At 40.8% G+C, this 18,008-nt stretch overlaps 2 protein-coding genes across 3 annotated transcripts in view; one reads left to right on the forward strand and one right to left on the reverse strand.

The window, feature by feature from the left end:
• Positions 1 to 890: 890 nt before the first annotated feature.
• LOC109479621 lies at positions 891 to 10,526 on the forward strand. 2 transcript variants are annotated; one of them, XM_019781611.1, is made up of 11 exons: positions 891 to 1,328; positions 2,858 to 2,987; positions 3,676 to 3,877; positions 4,439 to 4,582; positions 5,238 to 5,309; positions 6,022 to 6,172; positions 6,897 to 7,024; positions 7,528 to 7,685; positions 8,391 to 8,564; positions 9,126 to 9,230; positions 9,895 to 10,523. In XM_019781611.1, the coding sequence occupies exons 1-11, from the start codon at positions 952 to 954 to the stop codon at positions 10,360 to 10,362; spliced, it is 2,109 nt and encodes a 702-aa protein (XP_019637170.1). In that variant the 5' UTR covers positions 891 to 951; the 3' UTR covers positions 10,363 to 10,523. The 2 variants fall into 2 exon arrangements, with proteins under 2 accessions (XP_019637170.1, XP_019637178.1); XM_019781619.1 differs by having other exon boundaries at positions 1,013 to 1,336; positions 9,895 to 10,526.
• Positions 10,527 to 11,744: 1,218 nt separating this feature from the next.
• LOC109479888 (serine/threonine-protein phosphatase 6 regulatory ankyrin repeat subunit B-like) overlaps positions 11,745 to 18,008 on the reverse strand; it is a 27,875-nt gene continuing 21,611 nt past the window's right edge. Inside the window, exons 21-24 of the mRNA XM_019781940.1 lie at positions 16,409 to 16,603; positions 15,184 to 15,395; positions 12,903 to 13,021; positions 11,745 to 11,943 (exon numbers count right to left, since the gene is read on the reverse strand). Of these exons, the coding sequence (XP_019637499.1) occupies positions 11,838 to 11,943; positions 12,903 to 13,021; positions 15,184 to 15,395; positions 16,409 to 16,603 (632 nt within the window). The 3' untranslated portion in view covers positions 11,745 to 11,837. The remainder of the gene's footprint in view (positions 11,944 to 12,902; positions 13,022 to 15,183; positions 15,396 to 16,408; positions 16,604 to 18,008) is intronic.

The following is an 18,008-nucleotide window of genomic DNA, read 5'->3' on the forward strand; positions in this document are numbered from 1 at the left end:
AAGCACTTGAGTTCAAGTAAGTCTTCCAATGGGAGATCCTTAGTGACGTCATTTCGGACTGTTCCAAAAGGAATACTTGTGTGGGGAGAAGCAATGGAGAACAATATTCTAGAATGCATGTGGCGTTACCGCAGAACTATTTCAAATCACGATGTTTTACTATAGTTGTTTCCGAATTTAGACATAAACTGTACTACTAATTCAAAGAGAAAACACTTATAATGACGTTTCTAAAACCGTTGTATGATTTAGAAACGTTCTACTATGTTTTTGTATTCTAAATTAAGTCCTTATGTGTGCCTGTGACCGTGTTACGGCGCCTTGATATGAAAACATATTTTACTCCATATAAAATCAAGACGTTTTTCTGTGTGGACAATGTGAGAGGTAGTTAAGCTATTTCAATCAATGGAATACAACGTTTGCACGTTGGAATTGCCCTCTTCCAGGCCTTTTTAGTAAGTTTGTCAAACAAATATTTTGATGTTCTAGAACACATACACGAAAAGTACAAACAGTATAACGCTAAACTGCCAAATGAGAAACAAACAAAGAATCAAAGAAAAATATTATACCAACTTCAACAGCGCTAGTGTGCTAAAAATATGTACGCCACTTTTCTTTAGTACCAGCAATACTGTTGTAGTTCAACGAATGTTTACATTATACTCCTGAATGTTGTCCTCACTTAGCGACCGACCTCAAGTATACCACACTATTTTTAGAAGGAATAGCCAGTATAGTTCCGTCATGGAGTTCGAAATGGTCAAATATTACCTCAGAAGATTGTGACATCACTAGTTCGAAGTGACTCGGCCTAGGCTATCGTTTGATTATGACGTCATAAGGCGCGGTCGCGATGCATCGTTTGATTATGACGTCATAAGGCCCGGTCGCGTTGCACTGAAACTAGAAGCTGCGACCAACACATCCTCCAGCGATGTCTTTGAGATGTCGCTTTCCAGATTGGGCTTGGGAGAAGAACAACTAAACAGGAGAACCAAATCAGACTTCGGCGTCCACAGACCGAAGTTCCAGCACCTACAGTACCGTAGAAACGCTCTCCATCCCACGGAGTCAAGTTGTTCATCCACCGAGTCGGACCCCGACACCACACGCGGAGGTCTCCCGACCAACTTCGGGCTCAGGCGGTTGAGTTCTGCGCCTGGACTCGCGACCTCTCGCCGTGACAACACCCAAAGCCAGCTTCGTAGTATATGGCAACTTGCAGACATCACAACCTCCGCTACAAACCAAGCAAGAGGCCCGAAACCCACCTTCGTAGTAGAGGACATTGCCGAAGAGAAAGAAGACATCGAACGTGAACGGTATGAAGGTATATTCTTTGCTGTATTCCATAGGGGTGTCAGAGTATACAGTGCAATTTTGCGGAATACAGTGCAATTTTACGGAATACAGTGCAATTTTACGGAATACAGTGCAATTTTACGGAATACAGTGCAATTCTACGGAATACACTGCTATCGTTTTAGTATACAGTGCAGTACTTACTAGTAAAATTGCACTGTATACTATGATCGTACTGTATTCCGTAAAATTGCACTGTATTCCGTAAAATTGCACTGTATTCCGTAAAATTGCACTGTATACTTAGTACTCTGGCACCCCTGTTCCAGTAACACATACTAGAGACCGCATGAAAGGGTGTTGGTGTTTTGGGTGAAGGGATTTTAATTAGATATTTTCTCTCAAAACTGGCTCACTTGGCGTTGTCAGGATACCGTATTATCAAATCCTGGAATTTAACGTTCTAGAACCTATCCATGTGCCAAAACGTAGCCTGGAGTTTTCAGGCTATCAGACCTATCACCTAATGTCCTGATTCTGAGGCTATGAGTATGTCACTATTTGCATAGAGCTTCTAAGTTAGTTACTTGCTGACAGCTACCGAATAGCTGTGTGTTTTTGGTTGTTACTCTGGTATTAGTACGAGTACCAGGGGTGCCAGAGTATACAGTGCAATTTTACGGAATACATGTACAGTACACTTGTATTAGTATACAGTGCAGTTTTATGGAATACAGTGCACTCGTATATTATTACTAGAAAAAATACACTGTATACTAGTAAAATTGCACTGTATACTAATACGATTGCACTGTATTCCAGTAAAATTGCACTGTATTCCGTAAAATCGCACTGTATTCCGTAAAATTGCACTGTATTCTAGTAAAATTGCACTGTATTCCGTAAAATTGCTGGTATATTCCGTAAAATTTCTGCCATATTCCGTAAAATTGCAGTGTATTCCGTAAAATTGCACTGTATTCCTTAAAATTGCACTGTATACTCTGGCACCCCTGAGCACTCCGGTATATAAAATAAGTCAATGCTTATGGCAATTTCGGGAATGCATATGTTGATAACAATATTTATTGTCAACAATAGCTAGCTATTAAGCATTAAATTATGTAGTTACATGATGTGTATGCAAAAATTCTGAAAAATGTTTGCAGACAACATCCCATAAATTGTGGTTGTGACGTTCATATATAGTAGATAATACTTCGCTATTATGCTGAGGTCACATTTCCAAACCGGGGCTAGCTCGGCCGAGCAGCTTTCGCGAACAAAAACTACGATATAAAAGGCAACAAAACACACAAAAGTTTTAAAGATAATCACGAGTACTATTTCTGTATATTCCTGATAAGAATTGTTGATTTTTCGTTCATACAAACAGCCCGGCCGGGCCCCGGTTTGGAAATGTGACCTCAGCATTACACGACAATAGGAAGGGCTCTGTTGCGAAGAGTTTTTGGGGACGCCTCAGGGGCGGAGGCGGTTTTTAGTCCGCTTTTCTGTCAGAACGGCACATTATCGTCGCCCTGTTTAGGTCTGACCCGGAGGTCAAGATGAGTTCGATGGAGGACGGCCCAACCATCGTGTTAAACGATGCCGAGGAGGCGTTGGTCCAAGCTAGTACTGACGCCAAGGATCCTGTACAGAGAGACGACTGCAGAAAGGTTAGCATTGAAGAAGAAAAATAATATTTTAAAGGAAGAGCAGAACGTGAGATAGTGAATGAAAGACCTTTATTGTACATTTTTGCTCATTGCGAACTAAGTACATGTCATGGTAAATAGCGATGGTAGACTAAAATATATCTATAGTAAAACTACATTTATACAGGTTCTGCTTCTTCTCGCTTCTTAAGACAGTTGTAAATGTAAGAACAGGTGGAGTTTATAGTACGAGGATTATCGAGTTTCATGAGGAATGTGAATTTTTCTTTTCTATCCAAAAATCTAAAACTAGGGAAATAATCTTGTATACAATTGAAGAGAATCTTTCTCTCATTATCATATAGAGTACGGTCCACAATAAAATGACTCTCGTCTTCAATCTCAATTAGGTTACAGTAATGACAAATTCTTTGTTGCAGAGGAATGTGGTTGTGTCTACCCTTTTCAGCAAGAAGTTTGTATGATGTTATACCATTTAGTTCTGCTGTAGTAACATAGAGAGCCACTAGGGGGCCAATGACCAATCTTGTCCTTTTATTTTGCTAACATTTATATCCGCATAGGCCATAGCAAATGACATACACATATACCTTTTCGAAATGCTTTTGTTGTTTACTCCTCATTCCAAGTCTATTTGTTTGTTTATTAATAATTTTTCTCTAAAGTCTAACGTTGACCCTACCGACAGGTGTCATTTGGGGTCACATCATCAGATTGTGACGGTCCAAGTCAGCAGGCGACACTCCCATCCGACAGCAGTAACAGCAACAACAACAGCAACAGTATCGGGTTGGACAGCGCGGACAGCAAAAATTTACGAGTTAGGTCCCCAAATGAAGAGTCACGACGCAGAAGTACGTCCACTGTCCTCACAATGGAGCAGAGACAAGGTAAAAGCTACCGTAGTCACGTTTCCAAACCGATGCCCAACCGGGTACTCTACGGGCAATGACAAAATAAAGATACAAGAGGTTAACCGTACTGTTTCATTACTTATGCAAAAATTGATTATTTTGTTTAATTGATTCATTTTTTCATTGTACTTGTTTATTATCTTTTCGTTACTTCTTCATTGTTATTTATATTTCATTTGATATAACTGTAGAAATTGTAAAATCATGATAGGGAGGATATCAAATAAGCTTTGTGGCTTTTTTTCCATTCCTTGCACGTTTATTGCCATTGTAATATTTTGTATAACTTTTATTATGTATGTGCTAATAAGTAAGTAGATAAATAGTAAATAGTAATGAGTCAAGAAGATAGAATTTTGTTCCATTTTTTGTGTACAGCACATTTGTGATTATCAAGCGTTTTTCAAACATTTTTCAACTTTGCAAAAATGCACCACCAACGTCAAATGTGTATCACTGTACTTCTTGGCAGTTCCGTTCTGGGAAAGTTTCAAAATTTCAGATTAGTATTCTTCAAGGTATCTTATCGTCCCGCAGCGTTCAGGGAGGTGTTCGACCTTTTTGATCGCACGGGAGGGGGGACGTTCGACGCCGAGGAGCTGGACGAAGCTCTCCGATCGGTCAACATCTGTCTGGACAAGGAGGAACTCGTGGACGTCATCTATGGCCTGGACAAAGACGGTGATTATATCTTTTCAGGCGACATTTCGTTCGCGTTTCGCTGTCATCAGCTGCAGTACAGTCTTCGTCTGCTAGGAGGCACTGCAGATAGAAACGGCCGGTCTGGGAACAACAATTTTGAAGAGATGGGACTGGGAGGGAGATTTTCTGCATTTGCTAACAAATGTCGGATTTCTTATCATATATTTACTTTTTTTTGCGCCCTGAGCTTCGCTTTTAATGGTAAATGTTCACATAAAACATCGGAATTGTATTTTAAAAGACTTCAATGTGTGAGCTTGCTGAAAGTTACTTTATGTAATATAGTATCGATTCTTTATGTAATATAGTATCGAGTGTAGCGTGCATAGTCCAGTGGTTAGCGATCCTGCCTCTGGACTAAGAGGTTGGGAGTTCGAATCCCGGCTGTTGTCGCCCACCCGACATGCACGCTACTGTTTAGGGTCGCAGTCCTTAGGACGGGACGTTAAGCTGTGGTCCACTGTTCATTGTGCTTGTCAAAAGAGCTAGGGGAATATCCCCGGTACAATGAACCTGTAAATACTGTACATAGCGTCTGTATTCTCTGTCACGACCAGTGGAAGATTAGCTCTTCAATGAGCTAAACTGGTTCGAGATCACTTTCATTCTTCATTCTACTTTTGACTTTTCTCAGGAAATGGGGAGATCGACTTTGACGAGTTTCTGGCACTGATGACCAACACAGAACGGTTTCTAGAGAGCCTAGGTAAGTTGCGCATGAGATGGCTTGTACCGAGTTCGAAGATATCTGTATCGTTATTAACTGCATCGAGAGCGGGAGAGCTCAAGATAGGTTACTGTTGCCATTACTTTGGTCTTATTATGTTTACCGAAGGAACACATATTGTTTTTGCTCAGTTTCTTCTTCTTCTCCAAACATTGACCTCTGACCTAGTCAATGACCTGAACCAGACGTCTGTCACCATTGTAACTGGTGTTGGGTTATTTATCTATTTTCGGGACAATGCTGGGACAATAGGAAAAAAGTTAAAAAAGTTAATTTCGAGACTTGGGGGAGGTGAGCTGAAAGGGATTCAATATAATATTTCTCCGTGGTTATGAAGCATGTTTAAACTGCAATTTCCAACACAACAAATTGGACTCACCCAAATTTACCCACCACAACTCCAGTCTTTGTCAAGGAATGAGCAATCCACCGCTTCCATGACGTCACACAGATAACACACGTGACTCCGTGAGTAGTGGACCATAGGTTGCAGAAAGTCTGTGGTGCCCCCGTCTCTGTTGAGGGATGGCTGTAAAGCCCTGATGTAGATGGCTTCTTTAATCCCTCGTGCAAAGAAATCAGGTTCTGAGTCCAGGATTCTTACTTTGTCCAGTGAGACTGAATGTCCAGGTGATTCTATGTGTATATGTTGTGAGACCTCCGAAAACTCTCCGTGGTTGTCTTGTTTCAGTGGAGGAGCACCATCCTGACCAGGTTTCCGATGCGGACCATCAGATCCTGGAGGAGAGAAGACAGCGGAAGGAGAGGGAGAGTCTTCTGTTCCAGGCGCTCACACAGTTCATGAAGAAATCCGCCATCATCGGAATAGGGGAAATTGTTGGGTAAGTATCGTTGTTTGTTGAGAACAAAAATTGCATGAAATTAAATAATCGCAATTATATTTTTATTCCAAGATGTAATAACAATACGTGACGACACACTCATGTACATGTTTTTCGTCACCAACACAGAGGACAATATAGAATACGTGAGAAAAGTCGTGTAAAGTGCACAAGACCGGTGGCACTGGCACAGCAGGATTCGAACCCGGATCCTGTTGGTTCCGAGACGAACACTCTGCCGTTACGCCACACGACCCCATCGCACTTATTGTCTCTAAATATTGTCTCCTAAAGTAGCAAATTTGAAGTTGTATATGTAAGTTGAGTTACGTGCAACACACATGTAAAGCTGTAATAGTTATAGGTCGCCCGGGTTTAACCATCCAAGATGGCGGCTGTGACGTCATATGTGAACACTATTGATGATTCTCACACATCCCATAATGCTTAGTGCTGGTCACGGCGCCATGACAGTTCTCAGTGCATCATGGGTAAGTCACTTTCGACGCCGCAACCTACATAGGCTTGTAAACAACTTGCCTACATATGTGACCAAGACTAATAACTTTGAAAGAACGAAAGAAAAAATACTGGATATCTACTGAAATGCCATCATATCACTACTGTTTGGAGTCTATCTGCTTCTTACGTCATATCCGTGACCAGCACTAGGCATTATGGGAAGTGTGAAAATGATGAATTCCTCCGGTTCTCGTCTCGTCAGGTACTTCCGTACGAAGTACAACAAGGCGCCCCACGTGGTCCAGCACTACGCCGCCGGGGCCAGGCTCATAGGACTGACCGAGAAACAGCTGCACATGCGGCTGGAGGACCTGCACGCCAGCTCCAGAGGTGTGTCGAAACAGTTCACCGCTAGATGTCGCTCTTATATAAAAGTAAATCCGTACGTTGCATCTTGTATGATTGTCGTGCAATAAAGTTAAGGCCACAGCAAGTAAATTCTATGGATGACATCCTCCTCGGACTCCAAAAATAATGCGCTAGGGCGAAAAAAATACGACGGGCCAAAAAAAACAACAAAAAAAACAATATATCTACATCTTCAACTTTTGATATTTCAAACCTTGTTAAACAAGAATTGAGGCGACAAAACATGATATCATAACCAACAGACCAACAAAATTTCTTTTTTTTTTAATCACAAAATCAGGCGAAAATCAACGCACGCACTGATGTCATCCATAAAATTTACTTGCTGTGGCCTAACGTTCAATTTCATTCCCTGATTCCTAACCACTTGATGAAGTTATAGGGTTTGTCTGGACACCAGAGCGATCTAATATTGCACACTGATTCTTGCAATGTGTTTTAAAATATCTCTTGTATTGTTTTAGAACATGACTCCGCCAGCCCCTATGCACAGCCTCTGAACTACAAATTCTGGTGGCCCACCCTGGAGAAAAAGAAAACGAAAAAGAAAGAAAAGAGCCACAGTAGGATCCATCTTGTCAAGTTTACGCACAACGTTAACGGACAGGGCAGGAAAGAACTGGTCAGTAAGATCGCTTCATTGTCTTCCTTATGTAACCCAACACCAGTTACCATGGTAACAGACGTCTGGCCCAGGTCATTGACCTTATGTGTTTGGAGAAGAGGAAACTGAGCAAAAACAAGATCTTTCCCATCGGTAAACATGAAAAGTAAGATTTATTCAATCGTCTATTTATATTTACCGAAGGAAAACATTGTTTTTGCTCAGTTTCCTCTTCTCATAAGGGTCAGACATATCTCACCATGGTAACTGGTTACATAATGTAGCAATTTTATAGCAGGAGGGATTTAGACTCCTGTCGCCATATATATGAACTTGTTTGAGTAAGAATTAACAAAGCAGACCATATAAGAAGGTAAAGATTATGAATTTGTTTGCAAATGTTACCTTTCTAGTTTAATAGTATATTCATGTCTGTCACCGCGGTAACTGGTGTTGGGTTACATCATGTTGCAATTTTATAGCAGGAGGGATTTAGACTCCTGTCACATGCGAAGGTAAACATGATGCATTTGCTTTACAATTGTTACTTTTCTAGTAAAACATTGAACTTTATTCCAACACAAGGGTTACAGAGTGATCAAATTTTCGACGACCACTGTCGCCTTCATCAGGATAATTAATGACCAATGTTACATTTCTAGTTGTGTGTGCGTCTGCTTAAAATCATGTAGTTACATATTTTTGATTGTGCTTTGGGAACAGGCGACGACGAAGTCCCTGAGTGAGCGGAGGAGGGGTAAGGTGGGCTGGCAGAGCCCTCGGATCCGCCACACGGCGATCAAACTGCCCATGATGGAGCTGGTCAAGCAGCAACAGGACAAACTCAAGCGGGACCAGCACCTCACCTTCGACGACCTGCCACTTCTACGGAAAAACGTAAGAACGGGGGATGCTTCAGGGACCACACTCTACTAGCAAATCTCTCTCTCTCTCTCTCTCTCTCTCCCTATTCTCTCTCTCTCTCTACTCTCTCTCTCTCTACACACACACTCTATCCCAACTCTCTCTCTACTCACTCTCCCTACTCTCTCTCCCAACTCTCTCTCTACTCTCTCTCCCTACACACACACTCTCTCTCTCCCAACTCTCTCTCTCTCTCTACTCTCTCTTTCTTTCTCTCCTCCTACTCTCTCCCTACTCTCTCCCCACTCTCTCTCTCCCAACTCTCTCTCTCCCTACTCTCTCCCAACTCTCTCTCTCCCAACTCTCTCTCTCTCTCTCCCAACTCTCTCTCTCCCTACTTTCTCCCAACTCTCTCTCTCCCAACTCTCTCTCCCAACTCTCTCTCCCAACTCTCTCTCCGAACTCTCTCTCTCTCTCCCTACTCTCTCTCGCCCTCCTCTCTCTACTCTTTTTCTCCCTCCTCTTTCTACTCTCTCTCTCTCTCCCTACTCTCCCAAGAAGTGATATTGAAAAGTATACATTACATCCACACAGGTGACCAACGCCACGAAAAGCTACTACAACAGGCTGTGGTACGCTCGCACAAAGGAGTCCAAACGTCACTGGGAGATACTCGACACAAACAGCATTCAGTCTAAGGTAGTGTCTATAGTATCTTACCTCTTTCCATGTCTAAAACGGTAAAGAAAGTCAGGCATGGATATCTTCTTCCTTGTGGTGCTCATAGATAACTTGACACTAACAAGCTACATGAAAGAAGACAACGCTCCTTTCAATCGGCAATGGTTTACATGACTCTGGAGTGATGGTGCCTTGGTTTTGTTGTTAGGGCTTGGAGTTCAGCACCAAGGACAGGGACATATGGTTGACTTTGTTGTAAATATGGCCAAATGTTGCGTGGTATTGTAAGGATTTGTGTTACATAGGACTGTATTGGTAATATATATCGTATTGTTTAAAGATAAAACTTTTGGTCCAACACACACAAAAAATTCTCTCTAGAGCTTTCGACCAGTCACTCTGGTCTTGCTCAAGTAGACTGACCCAGTGAAGCTTGTCACGTGGCTTCTTTGAAGTGTGACGTCAACACTGGGTCAAAGGTATCTGGTAGACGATGTCGGCCCCCGCCGCGGTTCAATGAAGGGTGATGGGCCCTGATCTATATGGCTTCCTTCACACCTCTCAAGAATGCTTTTTGTGTTGGACCAAAAGTTTTAACTTTAAACATGTAACTACCAACACAGGTGAACTTTCATGATAATATTATGTCTGATATGTTTTCTTGCTGTCTTGTTTATGCAAGTTCCTTCGCGACCAGTACGCAAGAACGTACGACATCTACTCGTCCCCGGAACACCCTCGCCTGACGACCGGCATCAGCACACATCACATGGCCACGCAGAAGAAACGCCGGGACAGCAGGGCATGGGACGAGGACACAGAGGACACCAGGAGGGACAGACGAACCAGCAGTGTGGGGTCTTCTTCCTCCTGGCGGGAAAGTAGCTTCGTGGGGACTTCGGGCGTTGTTCGCCTGAGTTCGGGCGTTTCCGACGGTCGTCGGCCAAGCGTCGGCACCTCGGGAGGTGGTCGGCCTGGCGTCGGTACCTCGGGAAGTCGTCGGCCTAGCGTCGGCACTTCGGGAAGCCGTCGGCAGAGCTCGGATATGTCCGGTGGCAGGCTCGGGGATCCGAACGCCACCGATCGACGACCGAGCGCAGCTTTTAAAGAAAAGGGCGGGATTTTGCCAACCCTCACAGAGGACAGATAAACTAGTTCAAACCAGTCATTATAAATATAAAGTACCCACCATTTTGTGTAACAAACTTGTTAAGAATCATAGAGCACAGTCCTATCTCAACATTTAAAGAATTAATACTTTAACATGTTCTTCTGTACTATTACATTTGTAATTTTCTTGAAACCGTGGGAAGAACGCTATGCATTGCAAACTTTCTACTCTGATATTGTAGTAAGTGTATCATACAAACATCCCATAAACCACAATAAAAATTGAATTTTTTTGCAACATTTTTATTCTTTTTCACACAACCTCTATACAATGTTAAGAAAAAGAGAATACACATACCTTTAAATAAAACCAAAATCTCATGTATATATCGCATATTGTCATCATTAATACAAAACAATACAACATATTGCTTAGCTAAAATATTGTTGGTTATCTAAATAAATGTCTCATACACATTACATGGTATTTTGGTAATTTTTTTTTCTGGAACTAAATTGCAAATCTCTCAGATATTCAAAACATTGTTGTGTATTGAAACTGTACAAGATTAACTAGATCTATATATACTGTACATGCATATGGCGTATACACTTCTACGTAAACACTACTGGTATACAGAACACACATTTAGTTTATCAAAAAACCCCAATGTTCTAGACTTCTAGACCCAGCCTTCCAGTCCCAAAGGTTCTACCCTTTTCTGCAATGGTTTGCCCCAATGAACTCTGACCTGATATTTTACATATGCGTGCCTCTCTTGAGGCACAGGAGGAACTAGGGTTAATAAGGTAAGATATCTCTTAAAGTTGTTTTGTTCACAAATTGGCCATGTTTTGGTCTACCACAGTACATGTAGTACAGTTTAATGCAAAACACATGAAATGTAATAGAATGACAAAAATATTTTTATGAAGTTGTTATCATTCAAAACATCAGACAAAACTTTTTTCAAGTTTTGGCACAATCTTAACGTTATGCAAAATAGGTACATGTATAGTAGACTGCAAACATTATATCTATTATTATGATAAATATGTATGATGATGATATCAACTCCTTTACAAAGTGTAAAAAAAATGTCCCTTCACCCAAGATTTGTATGTGATAATATTTACATGCAAACACATATGAAGCATTTCTATCTTGAAAGTTCATCTGTGTTGGTAGAAATCATTATGAAGCAAGTTTAAACTGTAATTTCCAACACAACAAATTGGACTCACCCAAATTTTCATTACAACCATCCCTCAACAGAGCCGGGGGGCGCCAGCCGCGCCACAGACTTTCTACAACCTATGATCCACTGCTCACGGAGTCCTGTGTGTTATCTGCGTGACGTCACGGAAGCGGTGGATTGCTCATTCCTTGACAAAGACTGGAGTTGTACAGTCGAAAATTTGTGTGAGTCCAATTTGTTGTGTTGGAAATTACAGTTTAAACTTGCTTCATACCATATGTGGCATAATAAAGGTTCTATAGTACTAGTTTGTATGTTATAGTTCCTTCTTTAGTCTCTCAAATCTGAGATTGAGTGAGTCGAAGTCGATACTTGCACCTCCACCACTGCTGGCTGAAGTGTCCAGAAGTATCATCATAGAGCTGGAAATTTAAAAAGTTTTGAAATGTCAACAAATACATCATTATGTACAGATATCAATATGAAATCAAGATTACTGGAAATAATAATAAATAAACTTTTCTGCATAACAATCGAACAAGGTGGTAGAAAGTATGGTATCTACTGCATATATCAAACATACTATTAGACTATTCTACCTTGATAATGTTTTTACAATCAATGGTGGAATTTCTAGCCTTTAGGCATTTTTGAAGATGTCCTATATATATGTACAATACAGGTTGTCACATGTCAATGACTTGGTACATATGGAATGTGATAGACTTAACTTGTATATATTAGGAATATTATGATAATATTTGGGGTGTGCAATCAGAAAGTGATACATGATATTATAATACACGGTGTATTCCGTAAGCTGAATACACCGTGTAGTATTTTATTTATGTCATTCCCACCAAGAAAACGGACATTTCAATGCGAAATGTGCCAAAATTTACAGTGGCGTCGGTGGCGCAACGGTTAGAGTGCTGGACTCGGAACTGAGAGGTCCCGGGTTCAATACTCACCATGGCCCGACGTTGTGCCCTTGGGAAAGGCACTTTACACGACTTCCCACCTATACGGTGGAGCGATGCCAACCGAGCCTCTTAGGCTAATCTGTCTGTCAGGGTGCCAAAAACACCTTACGGATTTGGTGCACCAATGTGACAACATCTCATATTGGCCACTGAGAGCCGTGGATTTTTTTTTGTGCCAAAATTTGGTGTATCTAAACAAAAAGTGTAACGGCGTCAATATCAACATCCTAATTCGGTGTTCGAAGTGTCGTAAGCGGCGCACTCGATGTGCGCAAAACGCATTCGAATTATTCTATCATTTTGGAAGCCCAGGCCATACCGCTAGTTATCACACAAGCCAGAACACCTGTATTGAAAGTAATTGTGGCCCAGGTATGACATAAATAACGTTATCTTACCTATTGGGTGCATCTGCGCGAGCCTTCTCCACCATTTTTTGAATGAGAGTTGTTTTGGTCATCTCTTCAGGCAGGTGTCCCTCCAGGGTCCGCATGTTCAGGTCCACGTGCTGATTGGACTGTAGTTACGGAAAAGTCAGGCTCAAAACTAGTGGTAAACTGTCAACTGACAACGCTATGTTGTTTCCTCACTGGATGGAGAAACTTAAAAGAATTCATCATGAAACCTAAAATACTTTTTTAAAAGTACTTAAAAGTACTTAAAAGTACTCATTCCCTTTAAGTACTGAAAAAAGCTTGAATTCAAGCTGTTTTTCATGAAAACCATCATCTCATGTTAAACTTAAAGGCATCCAGTGCAATTTCAGGGCAGCAAAACTGGAAATATTCTGAATAGGGCAATCTTTGTGATAGTGACACATACAATCAATCAATCAATCAATCAAAAATGGTTTATTGCTAAAATCAAGAACATTGCAGCAGAAAGCTGAATTGCATTCAAAGATGTACATCCAGTTTCAAAAACATTACCGACTGCACAATCTTGGAGTCAAAATGTGGTAGTAGAGTTACACATTGAAAAAATAGTTACTATCCGACTTTAGCACATTTGAATCAGGATTTCATACTTTGGGCATGTAAAACTGCAGAAACAAGCCCCAAGATTAGTTCTTTAATTTCTGGGTGGTACCCTAAAAATCAATACAGGTTCTTCCAATTTTGTCAGAATTTTGGGCATTTTTGCTCCATGAATGTCAATATACATTGGGACAGTGTTGTTTTAACTTACTTAATAGTTGGTAAGTGACTAGAATATTGACTTTGATAAATCTGGTTTCCTTGCCCCAAAACTGTACTGGATACCTTTAATCTACAAATGACTTCCTGCAAAAACAATGAGAAACCATCCACCCTGCTCCTGTTAACCTTATCCAAACTTCAAAACGAAAATGTCCACTGCAGATATATGTGTATTTCTCAGGGAAGGGTTAGAGCCAAATCAATACATACACTCATTACTTTCATTATTTATTTACCCAATTGCATGATTGCATGATTGATTTGCATTATAATTACTTGTACTTGATTGATTGGTTGATTGAGTGATCAATTCGTCAAATATTTGCTCTTAACAGATTTAATGAATCACTGATTGACAAGACAGATAGATAGAGACTTGGGGCGGGAAATACTGAAGAGTTTATTTTCTGATCATGATTGTTAGTAATACACAATACCACCACCACTTACTCCAGTGTAAAACATTCAAATCTGACACTGAAACACTCATAATTCATACTTATAATCTTTCATCTGAAATAAATGGCTTAAACCAGCTTTGATTGCACATGTACACTTGTAAGAACATTCTGTCCCTTACAACTAAAACGAAATTCCAATACTAATGGCTCCGCCCCTAAGGCATCGCCAAAAATACAAGTCTTGTGTGAAACTTGAATTTGTGTCCTTGGGACTACAAAAAGAGGAAATATCTTTCAGTGCTGTGTTATCATAGACCATACTCTTGGAGCATACAGCATAGTATTAATAAATAAAATATCAAATGTCACTAGTCACCAAGACTAAATCCAATATCATCTCAGCCCATGATATGACAAGTTTATTTTCTACGTGCCTGTCAACTTAGGAAGGAAGCTGGCATCATTTGACAGAAAAACGAATTATCAGTTTTAAGTCACTCATTTCAACCCTTCAAGTTCATCCACTTCAGATCCACATACTGTCAACATAATCAAGCTGAAGATTCAAACCTTCACTCTGCATCCTTTTGATTTGCATTCAAATTTTTCAGCATTCTTTACAATTTTCATATTTTCAGGACTTCTACATTTCCTTGTCTTTCATTAGCTTGATTGTCAGCCTTTTTAGCTTTCGTCCGCTCCCCATGATCCACTACCTGCCAGTAGCTCAGGCTTTCATAGCTCTATGTCTAACATTAGCACCATAACTTTTTCTGTATGTACATGGATGTCCATAGCACTTTGGCAGAACATACTGCACCTGTGCAAAACCCATAACGTATTGTGCACTTCGTCTCATATAAGGTCTTGTTCATGCATATATGGGTAACGCTCTATCTGTACTCTGCAAATTCTTTGTCGGAAAAAACATTATCTGTAACAGGCAAAATTCTGATGAAAGGTTGACCAGAGATCCAATGAAAACCGTGAAAAATGTGGGTTTTGTGCAGGTGCAGTGTGTTCTGCCGATGTACTGATGTCCATAACTGTTACAAGAAGTAGGACTGAAGCATCCTTACCATCAGTAATTTGACAATGGGTTTGTGTCCGAGCCTGCACGCGAGGTGCAGCGCGGTGCATCCCGTATCGTCCTGGAGGTTGATGCAGGAGCTGTCCGACTCCAGCAGGGCCTGCACGAGCTCCGGCTTACACTGCTTACTCTCGATGGAGCGGTGTAGCGCCGTGCAGCCGTCACGCGGGTTCACGGCACACACGTGGGAGACCTTGTTTCCTGGAGATGTGAAAACATGAGGATTAGCTTATGAACACAAGTGGGAGACCTTGTTTCCTGGAATTACGCATGAACACCTATAGGAGACCTTGTTCCCTGGAGTTATGCATGAACACCTATGGGAGACCTTGCTTCCTGGAGTTATGCATTAACACCTATGGGAGACCTTGTTCCCTGGAGTTATGCATGAACACCTATGGGAGACCTTGTTCCCTGGAGTTATGCATGAACACCTATGGGAGACCTTGTTTCCTGGAGTTGTGCATGAACACCTATGGGAGACCTTGTTTCCTGGAGTTATGCATGAACACATGGGGAGGGTTAGTTTATGAACAAACGTGGAAGACCTTGTTTCCTGGACAATCTGTTCTTGGCAAAAGCATTCCCTGTCCATGGTTCTGATTGGACAATCTGTACTTGGTGCTCATTGGACAATCTGTACCTGGAGGAAAGGTTTTCCTGTCCTTGGTGCTGATTGGACAATCTGTTCTTGGGGAAAAGCCTTCCCTGTCCTTGGTGCTGATTGGCTCTCATGGAGGGCACTAAATGGCTGGCACTGTTTTATTGGTGCATAAAGCTAGCTTTACCTATCTCTGCAATTTTGGAATACAACAAACATCTCATTGTGTCATTGTTAGGCCACACCAATTTACTTTGTTGTTTCTCGGATTTGCCCGCTTCATTTTTTTCCTGATTTGCACAAAAAAGAGATTTTAATAGGTTCTGAATCAACTCCAAAATGCTCATTGAAAGACATATTTTGGCCCAAACGGTTGAAGAAAGTCCTTTTCTTTGTAGTTTTTTAATGTAACGATGCAACTTTATAAATTTTATTTCATTCAAAGATCAATATGTTGACTTCATGGCTCATATCGTAACATTTACGGCTATCATGGGGTGCCTTGGCCTGTTTTCTTTTTCCCTGTCGCTTATTTTTTCTGAAAAAATCTGAGAAACAACAAATTAAATTGGTATGGCCTTAACTCTAGACTTAAGAAAGTATTTTTACTTACCATCGAGGTAAATACTGAGACTCCCCTTCAGTCTGGAGCTGGAAGACTTGGACTTGGAGGGAGTGAATGTGAAGGAGGCTGTGTCTGTGGTCGGCTCTGTCACCGCGCTGTCGTGGTCCTTCTCTTGCACACTGAACAACGACCTACGGGCCGTTGACCTACTGGACACAGATGTCCTCGACTGTCTCCTGCTCTCTGTAGATGAACAAAACACTGAACATTACTCAAACACATTTACATAAATGTACTACTTGTATATGGTGACAGGAGCAGAGCAGACCATGAAATTGCAACATTATGTAACCCAACACCAGTCACCATGGTGACAGATGTCAACAAATCATGGCATTGGTCAGGTCAGAGGTCACTGTTTGGAGAAGAAGAAGAGGAAGAAACTGAGTAAAAACAGTATGTTTTCCCTCGTTAAATATAATAAGCAAATGATATATGCTGTGGCTCATTTTAAAAAAAGGAAAAAATTCAAACTATTGCAGATATTCTGCAATGTACTGATGGTGGAAAAAGCATTGGTTTAGTTTTCTTTCACATTAACTGTGACCAAAATGCGTAATAATTTTTATTTTATTTATTTATCCAGGGGCAGCATATCACCATGTTGGTGGTTTTCAAAGCTCCCTGCACAAACCATACAATATATAATAAAAGAAAAGGTATAAACTTACGAAGGCCCATAAGTACACTTATTCAAAACGCCACGTCCAACCGGCCGGTTGGAGCTATGTAGGGTTGCCGGCCGGAGCTTCTATTGCGTGCGATCTACGTTTGATCAGAAAATACCCCCCTACCCCCCAAAAGAACACCGATCCGGGAACGCCTAAAAAGGAGGCTAGCAATGAACCCTCACGTTAGATTACGGGCTTTATTGAATACAAAGGAGTAATATACATCCAGCGAGGAAGTGATTTACCATATATCGCTACGGAAATGTTGACGGCAGTCTGAACAATATGTCCTAGCATCCCCGAAAATAGTATGGTCCTGCATTGCATTAACATAATCTATGCCAGGATGTAATAATCACTATTTAATACTCATAATTAATAAACGTGTGGTTCATTGCATGCAAAACAAACTAATTTTTCTTAAGGTGTTACGTATATTATGTTTTAATAGCTTCAAAGTGAATTTAGTTGCCTAGAATGGTAAACAGAAATATGCCGCCCATAATAAAAATGGGAGTATCCACATGAAAACAAAGTGAATGTCGCTTCGCCAGCCACTGAAGAACTTCGCGAAGTACACACAGAAAAAAACAAGTGTCCATAGAAAAGAAAAGTACCCATAGGAAATGGAAGTACACACAGAAAAAAACAAGTACCCATAGAAACTAAAAGTGTCCATAGAAAATGAAAGTACCCACAGAAAATAAGAAGTGTCCACAGAAAATAAAAGTACCCATAGAAATAAAAGTAACCATAGAAAATAAAAGTACCCATAGAAATAAAAGTAACCCATAGAAAATACAAAGTACCCATAGAAAATAAAAGTACAACACAAGAAAAAACAAGTACCCATAGAAACTAAAAGTGTCCATAGAAAATGAAAGTACCCACAGAAAATAAAAGTGTCCACAGAAAAT

The sequence above is a fragment of the Branchiostoma belcheri genome, unplaced genomic scaffold (assembly GCF_001625305.1).
Source record: "Branchiostoma belcheri isolate BF01 breed outbred unplaced genomic scaffold, Haploidv18h27 scaffold107, whole genome shotgun sequence".
Lineage (NCBI taxonomy): Eukaryota > Metazoa > Chordata > Leptocardii > Amphioxiformes > Branchiostomatidae > Branchiostoma > Branchiostoma belcheri.